The sequence below is a fragment of the Pyxicephalus adspersus genome, chromosome 6 (assembly GCF_032062135.1).
Source record: "Pyxicephalus adspersus chromosome 6, UCB_Pads_2.0, whole genome shotgun sequence".
NCBI classification, from domain to species: Eukaryota; Metazoa; Chordata; class Amphibia; order Anura; family Pyxicephalidae; genus Pyxicephalus; species Pyxicephalus adspersus.
In genome coordinates this window covers 6,583,567-6,599,667 of record NC_092863.1, presented here as the reverse complement: position 1 = coordinate 6,599,667, position 16,101 = coordinate 6,583,567, and the positions used below count along the sequence as shown (strand labels likewise).

Sequence of the window (16,101 nt, the reverse complement as noted above, 5' to 3'; positions counted from 1 at the left end):
CATTACCTTCTGGAGCAAGCTGTGCTTTGATATGCAAAAAGAAACAACTGCAGAGTTTGTCTTGGTCATTAAAGAGTTACAAGAGGTTGCAAAATAACTCAGTCTCAGCTGTGTTTAGCAAAATTTCTGCTGCAAGTCATGTGAAGAATCCCCCTTTCTCCTGTTCGTTCCTATCTAGGAGTTGTCCGTATGTCAGATGTCTCGAGGATTACTTCTACCTGGAACATGCATGCTGTAAATGTGTCACAATCCCTTGTTTCAGGTTACTGACCACCAGGCAATTAGCATATTTGGGTTGGTCATCAATTGCTTCTTCCACAAATCATTTTTTTTTTTTATTATACCGAGCCCTAAAAGTCAGTTTTGCAAAGGGATGGCGGCCCTGGCACTCAGATGTGTCTGGATTAACCTCCAGCCAAGGTGACCCCCGATTCATTCATCACAAGCAATTTGGGAAGATGAAAGCATTGCAGAGACCGGGCACTGACCCTGCAGCTGCCATGGATTCAGCTTAGCTCTACCTCTGAACTATTTACAATTGTATCTGTCAGAAATAAAGTTTGTAAAGACAATAATGGGACACTAAAAAAAGATTCATCTGATGGACTTTCATTTGCTGTTCATCTTTCTATTGGCCACTATTCTCCCCAGGAATATCCAGCACAGTTCAAACCACTAAAATTAGTGGTTTCATACCCTTCCCATCAATCAGAGCCAATCACCACCAACTCGCCAAGAGGAGTGAATTGTCTGCCTGGTACTAGTCAGTGATGAAAAACCTCAAATAAATCCCCACCTACTGAAATCAATTTATATATGATGAATTCAGCATTGCCAGACACTCCATTGGAAACAAACATCAGACTTGGAAGTCAGGAGATAGAAATTAGAATGAATCTAAACTTCTGATGGGCGATCACAATGACTGGATTGTCTGCACTGTCCAAGCATTGATTAGGGCTGACTGCTAAATCCCTGCAAGCCGGAGCAAATAAGAACAATGACTCGCATTTTAAGAGTCAGTGATCATTTTGTCTAATTTTGTTACACCAAGGCTTAAAATTTCAGGCACTGGCTGTTAAACCTAAAGCCTAAACATGAAGACATTTTATTTATGAAGTCTTAATATGCTGGGATGTTCAAAAGGTCGGCGTCTAAAACCCCAAAATATGAACTGTGCCTTGGTCTAATGGTTGTGCAGCCATCCAACAGCCCAGGAACACTTTTGAGGTTGTAAGTTCAATTCCAGGTTCTTCTGTTTGTATCAGGCAAAGCTTTTCCGATTCTAAGAAGGAGAACGAACCAATAATTACCGAGCGGAAGCGAGTAGCTCAGTGGATAAGAGCGTTGACGTAGCGCGCTGTAGACTCCAGTTCAAATCCACCAAAGTGCTTGTAGTCTCAAGGGCCATTCCATAAAAGCACTGTAGACTCTGAGGGCAATTACATGAAAGCGCAGTAGACTCGAGCTCAAATCACTGAGTGAAAGCTTGGAGGCCATGGACAACCCACCAGTCTGCTCCAGTCCCAGGCCCCCACAGGCCTGTAACATATGTGGGCATCACATTTCTTCTATTAAGGCATTAGATAAGCTATATTTATGGCAGGAAAAAATAATCACTTAGTCGTATTTAGTTTCCCTCTGGAGAGATACACACACACACACACTACAAAACTAAGACAAGGACTCGGGGATTCATCAGTCTTGCAATCTCTCCTCCGAAGCAACCAAACGTGGCATTTAAAACTCAAAACCAACACTCCGGCCATTTCAGAAGGAAGAAGGGCCCTCCATTGGCATTCTGCAACTCCTGTAAGTTAATCACCCCAACCCAGAAAGCTGTGCACAATAGAGGAGAGTAATTTCTAACCTATCACATAAAAGGATTATTCCAAGCTGTCTCTCCAGCCAACCTTTGGGCTTCATACAACCAATCAATGGCATTTCTTGCAGATCTGGAACAGGCAGGCAAGCAGCATTTTCAGAGTTCTGCAGCAGCAGGCTCAGATTATCTCATGACAGGTTCCCTTTAGCCCATTTGCATTCTCTTTCCCATTACCTGGAGTTTGTATTTCTTTAAATCTTTCTCCTGCAAATGAACGACAGACAACAAAAAGTACAAAAACAGAAAAAAAACTTTAATTTGACCAGGATGATTGACAAATAAAAACAAAACGTATAGCTCTGTGCTTGGCACGGTATACTCCATGAGGTGGCGGCTTTGTGCATACTTTCAGAAAGTCACAGCTGAGCGAATGGAAGAAAGGTTTGAGCACTCTCTCAGCCCCGATACATTTCACGCGTATGGCCCATTTCCCCGCCCCCACCCCCAGAGCGCAGAACTGACCCGGGGCCACAGACACCAAGGTTCAGGTATACGGAACCGGGTGCCCGTCCTCCCGGCCTACACAACCCCCCACCCCATCCCCTAGTGCATGTGAGACCAGAATCTCCGGCCTCTCGCAGTTCTATGGCATGTTTTCCAGGCCAAAATTAGTGCAAGATCCATTATTTAATAATAATAAAAAAATAAAGCTGTCACCCCCATCTCTTCTTTGCAACTTTGGAATGTGCCTTGGGTGTCATCTGAGCAACTCCCACCCAGTGCAATATTGAAGAATTAAAGCAATTTATTTCCACCCCCCCAACCCAAATACGTTAATGTGCAGCCAAAACTTTTGTTTTAGAAACAGAAGGTATGAAGGGTTTCGGTACGAGTTACCCCTGGGGCGACCCAGCTCACTTTATCTGCCTTGCATGCTATTGTCACCCAGAGGGGAAATCTTGCAACGGAGTATTACCCTTCCCTATGGTATTTAAAACTAAAAGTTTTAGCTATACATAAACTTTAAAGGAGTTTGATACAAAGTTTTCTGTCTGATACTGTCCATTAATAATCCAATTTTAGAAACACGGGCCTACCTAAGAATATGAAAAACTTTAGGAGTACCATAGCTTATGTTTTTGCTTCCCAATAATAGACAAGCAATGTTCACAGCAAAAATAATGAAATATGGGGACGCTTATTGTTTATGGGCTTGGTCTAGCGGGACCTGAACCTGCACCGATTGGCTCCTAGGCATTACAGGATTACCCCGATCAGCAACACCAAGGCCCGTGCAAATTGTTTTTGCTCAAAGCCACTGAAGTTTCCTCTCACGATTCCAAAACGATTTGTCATTGGAGAATAGAATGGTGAGGAGGACAGCTGCTCCGTATTATATAGAACTATTCAAGGAGGGAATAAAACTATGGAAGAGTAACGGAGGGGTAACTATTGGTTCTGAGGGCAGAGACAGCGTTTCCAATTTGTGTCTGGCAGCACTGAAAGGGAGATGGGAAGCGTTTGTTATATACAGAAAATGCTGCAAATAAACAATTTATAACTTGAATCCATTGAAGATCAGATTTTGTAATAATTTGAAGTTAGCTGGGCATATTTCACCAGTACAAGGAAAACTGACTGATGGAAGAATGAGACAATGTGTCTAATCGCCCTGTAGGTGGCAGCATAATAAAGTGAAAGTTTTCCCCCTAATACAATATGAGTGAATGCAGGGCCTGTGTTCTGGTGGGTATCCCCAGGAAATACCCTCCACCTTATTCGCAGGCTGTTACCTAGCACTACAGGGTGAATCTAAGGGCAGATCTACCCATACAGCTGAATAATTCACTCACATTGAGCTCCAATTACAGAGTGAGCCTAGAAAGAGACGTCCGGACTGCGATAAGTAACAGCCGTAAGGTTCTTGGCGTGTACCAAAATGCTTTCAATAAGTATGTGAAAATTGCAAGATGGACACCGGGGGGCGCTGCTCTGTGTTAATGGAGCCATGGCAATGAAAGTCATTGGATCTTAATGGCGGCCCATTGTTCCCGCTCCCCACACATCATTGTGCCATTGTACCAGGTGATCAGCGTTTCCATTTATCTGTCCGTGGCTTTATTGTTTTGGTGTTTACGCATTAGGTACAACAGTCATGTGACAAGGAAACTCCGGGACCATGCAGGGTATTTGGCCAATAGTTCCTGTGGGAATGGATAGCAAGCTTGTGATGCTGGGTTAATAAAGTGGAACTCCAGCCATAGAAGGGGACAGAATAAAACCTCTGTCAGATTTACATTGCTATCTTTGCTCAGAAAATTTCCCCTCACTTCCTGTCTTGGTGATCACACCAAAGGAAGTAAAGGAAAATCTCTCCCAACACAACAAAGCATCAAATTCTTCCCCCACACAGCTCACATCTAGAAAGCATTATATTGGCTGGAGTTGCACTTTATCCATCGGGATAGCTCATACATGAAAAAAGTGTGCAAATTCTTACTAATTGCATTAAAGTGCTTTAACATTATGTGCAACGCATCAACAATATGCTTTTTAGGAATCTGATTTTAACTATACGTAGTGCAAAGATGAGGGAAAGCAATTCAAGTGACACAGAGGTCTGCAAATCTAGTGCAAAGGAATGGGGGGGCTGTCAGCCAATGAGATTCAAGGTGCTACTTTTTTTCAGTCCAAGTTTGGAACTCGGACTTGATTGGCTGCTGTTTTGGGTAGGTTTTTTATTTCCTGTGCATTTAGTTTCCTCAGTCACTGGAATTTGCAGACATTATAGATTTATGGCAACAATATTCTGTAACAAGAACTGTCAGAATCGACCAATCAGGAGCCACCTGCTGGATGGAAATAAAACAGCAACTGCTCCAAGTTCACTATGATATGGAACGGAACACGGCTCCCCCTGCTGGCTACCTAAAGGTACTACTTACTGGGAAGTTTCTTTAGTTCTGAAAACTATTCTGCAAAGACTTGGTGCATCTTTTCTAAAAGTTACTGCACAGTTACAGCGCCTGCAAAGAAGACAGGATCACAAGCAATGTGCATCTTTTGTGTTTTTAACAACATTAAACTTTAGAAGGAGAAAATTAAAAGAAATGCAAATAAAACATAAAAAAAATAATGCAGGGGGTGAGACTTGCACTGTAACGGGCTGGTCTAATCAAATAGCAAAGGACAGCAACCCAAAGCAAAGAGGTGATGAGATGAGAGTTAGCCGGGTATAACGTCAGTCTACCGGTTATCTTTGTACAACTTTAATAAACCAGTTTGCAAGGGTGATGCAGTTTATAAAAGACGAGCAGTGACAGCTGTCTGACCTGCAGACATTTTATCGGTACCACAGCCTTGTCTTGGATTGCACTCCTCCCTTTGCAAACACACATTCCTGAACTTCACCAAACACCCAGCAATCTGCCGCATCATTTGGAAGCTAGCAGTTCCCGACCCATTGGGCTGTATTGTAGTTTTGGTTCACTGGGCTTAGTTTTACCATCCTGGAAATAGCAGAAAGAAAGTGTCACTGGGTGCAAGTTTCTGGGTGACCAGCTGCTCACCATTTTTGTTTTCTATTGCAATTATGGATGTCATGCAGAACTATAGAAGGTAAGGGTTCAGGGCATGCACTGCTAGAAAGAAGAGTGGGGCGGGGGTGGAAATAATAGGAGAAACTAAATTGCAGCGTCAACAAACATTCCAGGGCAGCCTATCAATTTATCTGGAGCTAATGACACAGATTCATCAGTAAAACCAATGCTGCCAGAAAGCCCAATACCCAGCCGTCTGGACCCACTGACTACCTCAGAGCCAGTGCCATCCTAGGGCCGGGCCAATCAGCTAGCGACCTCCTAGGGCCAGGCCAATCAGCTAGCGACCTCCTAGGGCCAGGCCAATCAGCTAGCGACCTCCTAGGGCCAGGCCAATCAGCTCCCTCAGAGCCAGTGCCATCCTAGGGCCAGGCCAATCGGCTAGTGACCTCCTAGGGCCAGGCCAATCAGCACCCTCCAAGCCAGGGAAATCACTTTATCAACCTCAATAAATGCTCTAATTTTATGACATCACCAACCCCCAACGTCTTCAAAATTATGCAAAAAAATATAATTTTTCTGGTGCAATAAGCTGCCGGGAAGTTACTGATCATTGCCTGCAATAAAAAAGCATGGAAAGCTGAAGCCCTTTGCCATGACCGATCATGAAGCTCCGCCTACCACTTCCTGTTCTATGGACTCAAAAGGAACCAAGGAAAAATTTCTCGAAAGTAAAAAGAAAAATTGCCTCAGACCAGAAAAGATTTCCCCACTCTAAAATTTTCCCTCTATTCTGGATTTTTTTGAATTTTGGATTTCTAATTTCATTCTTTTTAGGTCAGCAGGCCAACGGATAGATTAAATCTCACTAATGGGGACACTGACCACATTAAAAACCTAACAGTGGTTCTAATACTTCCTCACTCTATATAAAATGTTGGCTAAAAAAATTTAACACACCATTTATATTGCTCAGATCCCTTGATGTGCAGATTGACTGACCAGTTGCATGACAGAAATCTTATCTCATGGCTTTTACATTGATATCTATTCTTCTAAGACTATCCAGTCCTTCTTAGGCTTATTCAATAGAGCAGTGTTCTGATACAGGCAAACAGATGGCATATTCATTAACGGAGAGGGCATATCGCTATTCACTCTCCTTTTCACTGTAAAAAGAAATATGCCATGGGGTGTATTATGCAGAAATGCATGGAAATCTCTCTGCTCAGCTGAGCAGTGAAAGCTCCAAGAGTGAAGAACTGATCATGTGACTGTTTAGGATCACATGACCAGCTCTTCTTTAGGTTCCTCAACACTGATAGGCTGCAATGAATCACCGACCTGCCTTACTGAATAAGCCCCCCGTGCCATGAAAGTACACCTACCATATGGTCAAATAAGCCAGTGAGATGTCAAAATCTTGAATGACATCATAGCTTTTATCAACGTACGCAGCAACAGGTATCCTTAAAATATACCCTTTGCCCCTCAATACCCGTTCCCACCCAAAATCAAACCTCCCACCCGCCCACAGAGCATCCCCAAAGTGCAAAGCAAAGTGCAGCGAGAGTTTAACACCGCCCTACAAAAACGGGAAGAAACACAAAGTTTAAAAACACACCTCATCCCACCCTCCATCTTCCCCCCTCCCCAACACGTCTCACTTTATTAAAAAAAAAAATAATAAATCCTCTTCTTTCTCACCAACAGTCCACTAGCAGGAACCTTGCCGAGCGCTACCTGAAAATGGCTCCTTATCAAGCATTACCGTCTCCTGTGTGCAGCTCCAGACCATAAAAAAAAAAGAAAAATCCATTTATAAAAATATCAGCTGTATCACAAGGGTCCTGAATCAATTTCTTGCTGGGAACAGAGCCGAGGCAGCTCAGGTGCGCCCCCTAGGGGCGGATGAGGCTAAGTGATTGTACGCATCAGTCTATGAACCTTTGGCAAGCTTTCTTCCAGCGGCAGGCGGTGCACCACATCTCCTTGCGTTCCATCCCGTATACTTTGCGGCATTTCTTGGCTTCCCCTCGTGGCTTCCTGGGGAAGAAGAAATTGTCCTGGGTCAGAAGCTGGCCTTGCTACACAAATCCCTACGACACTTGTCGGACATGTGACAGAGCAAGTTTTACAAAACACCAACACATTACTGACCACACATCACAAAAGGAGAAATGGAGGGGGTGATGCTCACCGTGTTCCGGTCATTTGCTTGGGATTGGGGGAAGCGGTCAGGATCTGCGGCCTTTTTTCTCCGATACTCAACGTTGGGCGGACCTACAGAATAAGTTCAAAAGGGTTAAGAGATTTAAAGCCAAAGAATAAGCCCCCTGATATGTGTCCCCATTTCTGCTCCTTTCCTAAAATACCTTACTGATAAAAGAAATCTGCTCCTTCTTCTAACTATCCCCATTTCTCCTGAAATACTCTGCACTGCAGGAGGACTCTGCTCCCTATAACTGCATTGATTTGCAAAAATGTAACACTGATGCTGCTAGTAGCTCTCCTCCCCTGCAATACTCTGCAATGCTAGGGGACTCTGACCCTCTACCTAACTCTCCTCTTAATCGTGTGTGTACTGCTGGAGGACTTTGCCCCTTCTATAACTTTAATATGTGCAATTTTGTACTGCTGAAGGACTCTGTTCTGCTGAACGCTCCTCTCCTGCAATACTCTGCACTGCTGCAGGACTTCTGCTATAAAACACGTCAAAGCCAAATAGCTAGTACAAAAGCCAATAAGCACATAAGAGATGTCAGCAACGTTATTTCCCATAATGCCATCAGTCCAGAGTTCTTAAAAGCACCAATAAATCACAAAACCTTATGATATCAGTATTCACCAAGCAGCTGAGATTATTGGCCACCCAGCTGCGTTTTTATTTGTATTTTATTTTACTGCAGGGAAAATGAAACACTTACTGGAGGTGCCTTGATGAGCAGTGGCGGAGGCTGCCAGGACAGGCTGACTTTGGGTGTCACACAAATGTTGATGGGAGAGGGGGCCTGATGACAAAGTTAAAGAAGACAAATGAAAATTGAAAACTTGGCAGACATAACGGATGAATACTCTATAAGCTGCAGATCCAACTTAAATTCTAAAGATGGCCAGCTCTGAAAAAAACAGAATCAGAATAACCTCCCCCAGCGGTAAACCCGAGTCACACTTGGGATAGGTAAAAAAGTAAAAAAATAAAGGCTTACCTGGTCCCGGAAGCATCCTCCAGGCTCCCGCATTTCTTAGGCCGCATCCTCTTTGTAAGATCTGTCCCCCGGCGAAAGCGACGACATTACCCAGAAGTCCCCAGTGACGTCAGCGCGTACAGCCGCCGCTAGGGGCACGGTGGGAATTTCAAATTATTTTGTATTGCATTCAATACAAAATAACTGTATTGAATGCAATACACTGCAGTTATATGTCTAAAAGCAGTGCATTGACTTTCATGAAAATTTATTTTACAGCAGAGATCGGGCAGATACAGCCCAGCCAGTAGTCGATTCGGCCTAATACCGGCCCGCGGCTTGAGCCTCCTTGTTGTGGCTCCCTTACATTAACACTTCCACCGGCAGTTCCCGGGTGCATACATGTGGGACATGGGACTAGATGCAAAAGCAGTAACAGAGAGCCAGGAAAAAAAAGAGGTAAAGAAAGTTTAAAAGTAAGTTATATCAACTAATGATGCATCATTTATCAGATGATTAATACCTAATCATTTATTAGTGATTAGTTACTAATCATATATTAATAATCTGATAAATTATTACATAGTATTTATATATTGCCATCACATTACGCAGTGCTGTACAAAATCAATAGTCATGTCACTAGCTGTCCCTCAAAGGGGCTTCACCATCTAATGTCCCTACCATAGTCATATGTCATTATTACCGTCTAAGGTCAGTTTTTTGGGGGAAGCCATTTAACTTAACTACATGTTTTTGGGATGTGGGAGGAAAATGAAGTATCCAGAGGAACCCACGCTGACAGAGGAGAACCTGCAAACTCCATGTGTCCTGTCTGAGATTCAAACCCGGGATCCAGCGCAGCAACAGAGGGCTAACCACTGAGCCATTGATCTTGGGATGATGAATCATGGTAAACATACATTTAAATAAGTATATTATATGAATTGGATTATTTTGATCATAATCACAGTGAATTTTTTTTTTTTTTTTTTAAAAGAGACATTTTCTTTTAAACAAAATAAGTATTTTCTTGTCTTTAGGTATAATATTGCACAAAGCACATATAAAGTCCCATTCCAAGAAAAAAAATGCTTTGAACCTGTTCTAATAACGGTTATTTAATAATATAATTTATATATTTTATTTATTTATTTTTATTTGAACTCCTCATCACTTGAACCTGATATTGTATCTGTCTCTAAGAACATGCAACATCATGTTTCCCATTAATCGTACTATATTTTTCCTTAGACACCTCGTTTCTTCTGGCCTAGTGTGCCTTCTTGACCTCCTGAAATGGCCTAGTAGTTCAAAAAGTTTGCTGACCACTGTTTTACAGTATAATATAATAGTATGAGCATAATAAAGATTAAAACACAAAATCATGTCAAAGTGTATTATTAAATGTATTTTTTTAACCGTATTTCATTTATTATTTTGACATGATTTTGTGTTTCAAACCTACACACTTATACTATTATATTATACTGTAAAATAAATTTTCATGAAAAAAAACATACCGCTTTTAGACAAATAAATCAGGAGAGAAATGAACCGCACAGGAGGTTAACTAAATAGCAAGATGGGGGAATTACACCTAATACAAAACTTGTTGGTCTACAAGAACTCCAGAAACTCTCTTGTATTTTGTAGTACGAATCAGTGTCTATTGTGCACCGAAGTCCCAAGAAGTGTTGTCAGGCCTACCTGAATTCTCCCTTTTTGGTCACTAAAAGGACACACCAAGAAGAGTCCAGTACAGCAAATGTACCGTGATGGCACCCTCCTCCTGGATAGTGTAACTATAGTGCAGGATAACTGAAAATCTGACCATTTCAGCTGCAGGAGACACCTTTGCCTTGTGGAGGAATGAAAAACTATAGCAAAAGAAGTCATGCCATCTGAATCCAAGAAAAGTAAAAATGGGTGGATGAGGCCCATCAGCATTTTCTAATAGAAATATACAAATTAAATAAAAGGAGGAAATATTAAATTATTATTCTTCAACCCACCTGGTATGCATGGTCAGTGTGCACGTGGCACAGTGTGCTAGGTGCTGACAGGCTAAGTGGGGAGATCAGGGGCAGTTCTGTGCTGTTGGCTGCTCCGAGGGACCCCGGACAGAGGAAAGGTGGGGGTCCGGTGGTGGTGGGTGAGGTGGGTGTCAAGCTGGACAGTCCATCTGTCAGTGTGTCCACATTCACATCCATTTCTGTGTAGTAAAAGTCCTCCTCACCGTCATTATGACCCTGCTCTCCACAACGCCTGCAGGAAGCAAAAACAGACCCTGTGGCATTAAATGTGTTCTACACAACGCAGTACGGTCACGCCATAAGTAGAAACCTGTACCTACCCCAAATGCATCGCCCGAATGTGTTTCTGGATGGCTGTAGATGTGCTGAGAACTTTACCACAGTTCTTCCACAGGCAGCGGAACATGAGACGTCCGGAATTCTGTTAAAAAATAAACAGGGGCTTAGGAGTCGCCTATATAAAACTATTTAGTAAAAGTCTGCATGAAAATACTTACCTTCCTTTTTCGGGGTGTAGGGTCACCAAACAGGAAGTGGGTGGTGTCAGAGTCCTCAAGGCCAGCATCAGAATGGGCAGACAAAGGGGCATTTTGCAGAGGAGGAGATGGCGTGGTGGGGAAGGAGGTGTAAAAGTCACAGCCATTGGAAGCGCCAGAGTTATATGAGAGGATGGAGTTCACCGCGCAGGCCTCGCTGAAACTTCCTACAAGTACAAGGAACCAAAAGAAAGACATGTGAAAATGGATGGAAGTGTAAGGGACAGTTTTATACAGTTTCAAACCGTACTGCAAAATGAACAATGTAAAAAATATCACTGGAATCTGAAAAAAAAAAATGAACCCTTAGACACAGTACTAAAGCCAGCCAGACATGGTAAGACTCATTCCTTTACATATCAACCGGTCACATTTTCAGGTGTCACCCGTCTTGGCAGACTAAAGATTACCCATAATAATAGTGTTGAGTGTTTCACTAAAGAAAAAAAAAATACTAGACATAAACTAAAAAGTAAATGTGTTATACTTTACACCATTCAACACACATCCAGGAACAAAATCTCAGTTTGGGACAGAGGAACACAAGAAAAAACAAACCGACCGCAAAGATTAGCTGTGGAATAATACACAAAGGGAGGTCAAATGAACAGAAAGCCAATAGGACTTTTTTTCCAGAGATATTGCTTTAAAAAAACACAACAGGAGGCCTGGCTTTTGCTGGAGTCCGGTATATGGTGTTCGTTATAAGACATTCCATCTGCATAGTTCCGTGTTACCTTTTTAGAATTTTGGCCATGACTTTGAATATCAAACATTACCACTCTTCCATTTTAAAAAATGAAAACCCCAATATTCACCCTAGCTCTGTTGATTGGCGTTTTGCTACACCAGAGTGCACTAATGCTTTCTAAAAGCAGGCTCAGAAATCTCCTGCATTACACATCTGGGTCAAGATGATGAAGCTACACCCAACAGATAGACAAGGTAGAAATGTGTGCTAAGTGATTAAGGTTATGTACACACGTGCAATATTTGTCGTTGGAAAGGACCTTTCATGATCCTTTCCAACGCTAACGACTACACGATGCATGAACGCGTGCTGTACATACAGCACTGATCTGCTACATGGGGAAGGGAGAATGACGGAGCAGCACCCCGTGAGCTGTCTGCCCCTTCACTTCCATTACGACAGTTCGTCGTCCATCATCCCTGGAACCGCCAGGACGGTTGTTTGGACAAGCCCTGTACACACTCAAGATTCTCTTCCAATATCAGCCCTGTGCCTGAAGACAAGAACCATTGCATGTATGTACTTAGCCTTAGAACTCCGAGAAAAAAACGGTTTTATATGTGAACAAGTCGAAGGTTAGCTTTTGATAGGATGAAATAACAAGTGTACCTGATCCTGCTCCCAGCACCATAGGCCCTGAGGACAAGCTAGTAAGTGCAGCCGCTGCAATTGCCTCATCCAGCCTGGAAACATAAAAGAAGGAGTTTACTGAACAAATATTACTTCTTAAATAAAAAAGAACACAAAATTAAATTCTTATGCGTCAAACTCCATGCATGCCCCCACCTGCAAATACTGCATGTTCTATGTATCATCAGCAGGCATGGACAGGGTGATACCATTATATTCTAAAAGCATAGAGAATCTATGGTAAAGTTCACCATTAAAGAAAACAATTTTGGAATGTGGAATGGTCAAAACCAAACCACAGACCTGACAAGGATTCTAAGCCCTCACTTGTATACAAGGGCAAAAAAAAAATAAAGTTTACATACGCTTTAAATAAAATAAATAGATTTTCTCCAATCAAAAAGTTTAAATTTTGAAACCTAAATCCAGACAACAAATGGGGGTGTAACAATACAGGACAGCGGTGCGCTCTATCACATTACTGATTACAGAAGTCCTACTTGTCAAAAATATATTAAACCTGCACTGGAGAGGCCAAACCTCAGCTCTCCTCCTTGGAGAACTTGGATAGCCTTGCAAACATTCTGCAGTTCCCTTTTTGGCCAGTAGGGGGCATCTACACATGATGAATCCTGCCATAAAGGATTTAAAGGGGCTGCAATGTAAAATGAGTTTTTACTTATTACATCTTCTATTATATAAAAGCCTAAAAATACATTAAAAAAAAGTTTTTCATTTGCAATCTAATACATCCAATGTGTTGCTGCAAGTTTATTTAGCAGCCCAGTTTGAGTTGCTCTGAAAGAAGTAGGAAGCTACATCAATATTTATTACTTTGTAAAAGCAGAACTATATTTATTTTTAATTTATAATGCTAAGAGAGGGATTTTGTAAGACTGATGAAACTGTTTGGGCTCTATTTATAAAATAGGGAATCTGACATCCCGTTAAACATTGCCTGGTGGGAATCTTCTAGGTCTACGTGTTTCAATGGTAGTAATAGATTCACACCAGGGAATGTCAGATTCTCCGTTTTATAAATAGAGCCCTTTAAGTCTTGCCAGTTCTATGTAGGGTCTGGGTGAGATGAAAGCACTGGTGAGGGAGCTCTAATATTGCAGCCATGTAAGGGGATCACTTTGCCAGGTAAGGAGCATATACAAATACATATTCATATACAAATATGCTGAGGATTAAAAACAGACAATCCTTTTGTATTAGCTTTAAATAGATGAAGGAAAAATTGCAAGAAGCATGCATGAGCAGCTAGTGATAACTGGTGGGGACATCAAACAGTGCCGAAATTTCCTAACTTCCTGAAGTGAGCAGAACCGCTGGTGCACAGAAATCCCAAACCCTAACCTGTGCTGAACACCACCTCCACCTGTGTAATAGAGGCGAGGAGAAGCATTCCATTCTCCTCGCCTATTGTAGGTTACTTCCCCCACCTCCTAGATTGTAAGCTCTTCTCAGCACACTGAGGCAATATAACAATAGAACTCAAAGCACATCAATTACAGCTGCAAAACTTTTCTAGAGCTGCCCCGACTCACTGGAATGGTCTCCTCGTCCTATTCAGCTTGCTCCTACTTTCTGCTCATTTAAAAGAGAACTCAAAACCCAACGCTTCAACCTCACCTACCCGACGTCTGTCTCCTAAATCCTCACTACTCACCATTCCATATCCCCCTCCTATTATGTGATACTCCCCCACCTCTTAGATTGTAAGCTCTTCTGGGCAGGGTCCTCTCCTCCTGTCACTGTCTCTACCCGTCTGTCATTTGTAACATCAATATTTCTTTATTAAAAGATAGACGTACAAACATAGTGTAACCTCTATTTAGATTTCAATATTTCTTTAATAAAGGATCGACATACAAACACAGTGTACCTCTGTTTAATGTACAGCGCTGTGTAATATGTTGGTGCTATATAAATCACATTATTATTAATAATAATAATAATAATAATAATAATAATAAACCAGCAGAGAAGAATTGGGCAGGGCTGATAACACTGAATAAATAGTATTTTTCTGAACATAAAACAGTGCATGTAGTGCGGAGAATATATATAATTTTTGGGTCCAGACATAATTTTTTAGGTTTTAAGTGTCTCCAGATCTCATCCAGGACACGGAGGGGTTTCACTCATCGTAGCACTGGGGAAAGATTGTCATCCAACAGAACAAAACTGAACTGTTGGGGCTTTCACAGAGAATAAATCCACCATTGTCTGCAACATAAAATAGTTCTGATCTATAAATCCCCAGGTGGATATTATTATTATTATTAAATTAATAACAGAATACAGAGATAGTAGCGTTACCTTTGCAATATGCTGACTGAGACTGATACCATTCCCTATGGTGTGCTACTTTCCCTGTGCCTAGATTGTAAGCTCTTCGGGGCAGAGCTGAGGAATGGTCTTCCTCGGCTTTCTCCTACTTTCTGCTAATATAAGAGAGACCTAAAAATCAAACTTGTCTACCTGTTGTCTTCTGTCTCCTAAAACTCTCTCTACTTCCCCCCCTCCTACTGTGTGCCGCTTCCTCCACCTCCTAGATTGTAAGCTCTTTGGTTCCTCTCCTCCTCCTGTGTCACTGTCTGTATTTGTAACCCCCTATTTATTGTACAACGCTGCGTAATATGTTGGCGCTACATAAACACAGTTTACCAATAATTCAGTACATAATAATACCTCGTGATCTTGCATGAAAGAGTTTCCTTGTCATTCCCTGTGAGATGGAAAGCAAAGATAACCTCTTGCTTTTGGATACTACAAGTCCGATCAATCCAACAAGTAATGAAGATAAGAAAAAAAGAATTACACGTTTAAAGTCACGCCAGGATGCCAACCATGGCTCCCCGCAGGGCATTATTTGGCCATCCAAGATTGTAAGCTCTTGGGGGCAGGGTCCTCTCCTCCTGTCACTCCCCTATTTTTGTACAGCCCTGCATGATATGTTGGCGCTATATAGATCCTGTATAATAATAGTGCATAAGGCATGCCGGGAAGCCTGGTATTGGAGGGATATTCAATTTACCTAAGGACAGGTACGCTGCAATATATTACATTTTTGTGTTTTGGGTGTAAGGGAGGGCGTTACAAAGTTCAGGGTGCCATAAGAGGTTGTGTAATGGTTACCCCTACAAATAACAGCGACATTGCTCTGACCTGTGTCTGGGGACAGGGATGACATTGGAGAGTACAGGTGGGATGCGGCTCTGTACGGGCTGAGATTGGGAGACGGGTACACTTGGTGCCCCACACAGGAAGTCCTGGCACTGGCCGCTCCTCGGTGCCAACATCCTGTCATACTGAAAAGGCGTCCGGGTGTCGGTGTAGAAAGCGGAAACCTGCAGAAGGAGAGACAAGTGAGAGGTCAGCGGTGCCCGAGGGCTGCATAGCACTGACACAGGTTGGCGCATTGTTGTGTGTTTGGGGTAAAAACATTTCCTAACTCAATGGTAATGGGGAAATGACAGCACACGAGATATGTGCCTGGGAGAAACACTGCACACACACTGACAGTGTATAAACAAGAGGGGGGGTGTCAGTGTGTAAAGTAGGGGGGTGAGGGGGGGTGTCAGTGT

General features: G+C 42.4%; 1 protein-coding gene across 2 annotated transcripts in view; it reads right to left on the bottom strand.

The window, feature by feature from the left end:
• Positions 1-2,117: 2,117 nt before the first annotated feature.
• Positions 2,118-16,101, bottom strand: part of SLC2A4RG (SLC2A4 regulator) — a 15,343-nt gene continuing 1,359 nt past the window's right edge. The window contains exons 2-10 of one of the 2 annotated variants that reach the window (XM_072414338.1): positions 15,683-15,864; positions 15,206-15,283; positions 12,485-12,558; positions 11,086-11,291; positions 10,909-11,009; positions 10,568-10,820; positions 8,292-8,375; positions 7,565-7,647; positions 2,118-7,410 (exon numbers count right to left, since the gene is read on the bottom strand). In XM_072414338.1, the coding sequence (XP_072270439.1) occupies positions 7,299-7,410; positions 7,565-7,647; positions 8,292-8,375; positions 10,568-10,820; positions 10,909-11,009; positions 11,086-11,291; positions 12,485-12,558; positions 15,206-15,283; positions 15,683-15,864 (1,173 nt within the window). In that variant the 3' untranslated portion in view covers positions 2,118-7,298. The remainder of the gene's footprint in view (positions 7,411-7,564; positions 7,648-8,291; positions 8,376-10,567; positions 10,821-10,908; positions 11,010-11,085; positions 11,292-12,484; positions 12,559-15,205; positions 15,284-15,682; positions 15,865-16,101) is intronic. The other variant, XM_072414339.1, reaches the window with a different exon arrangement.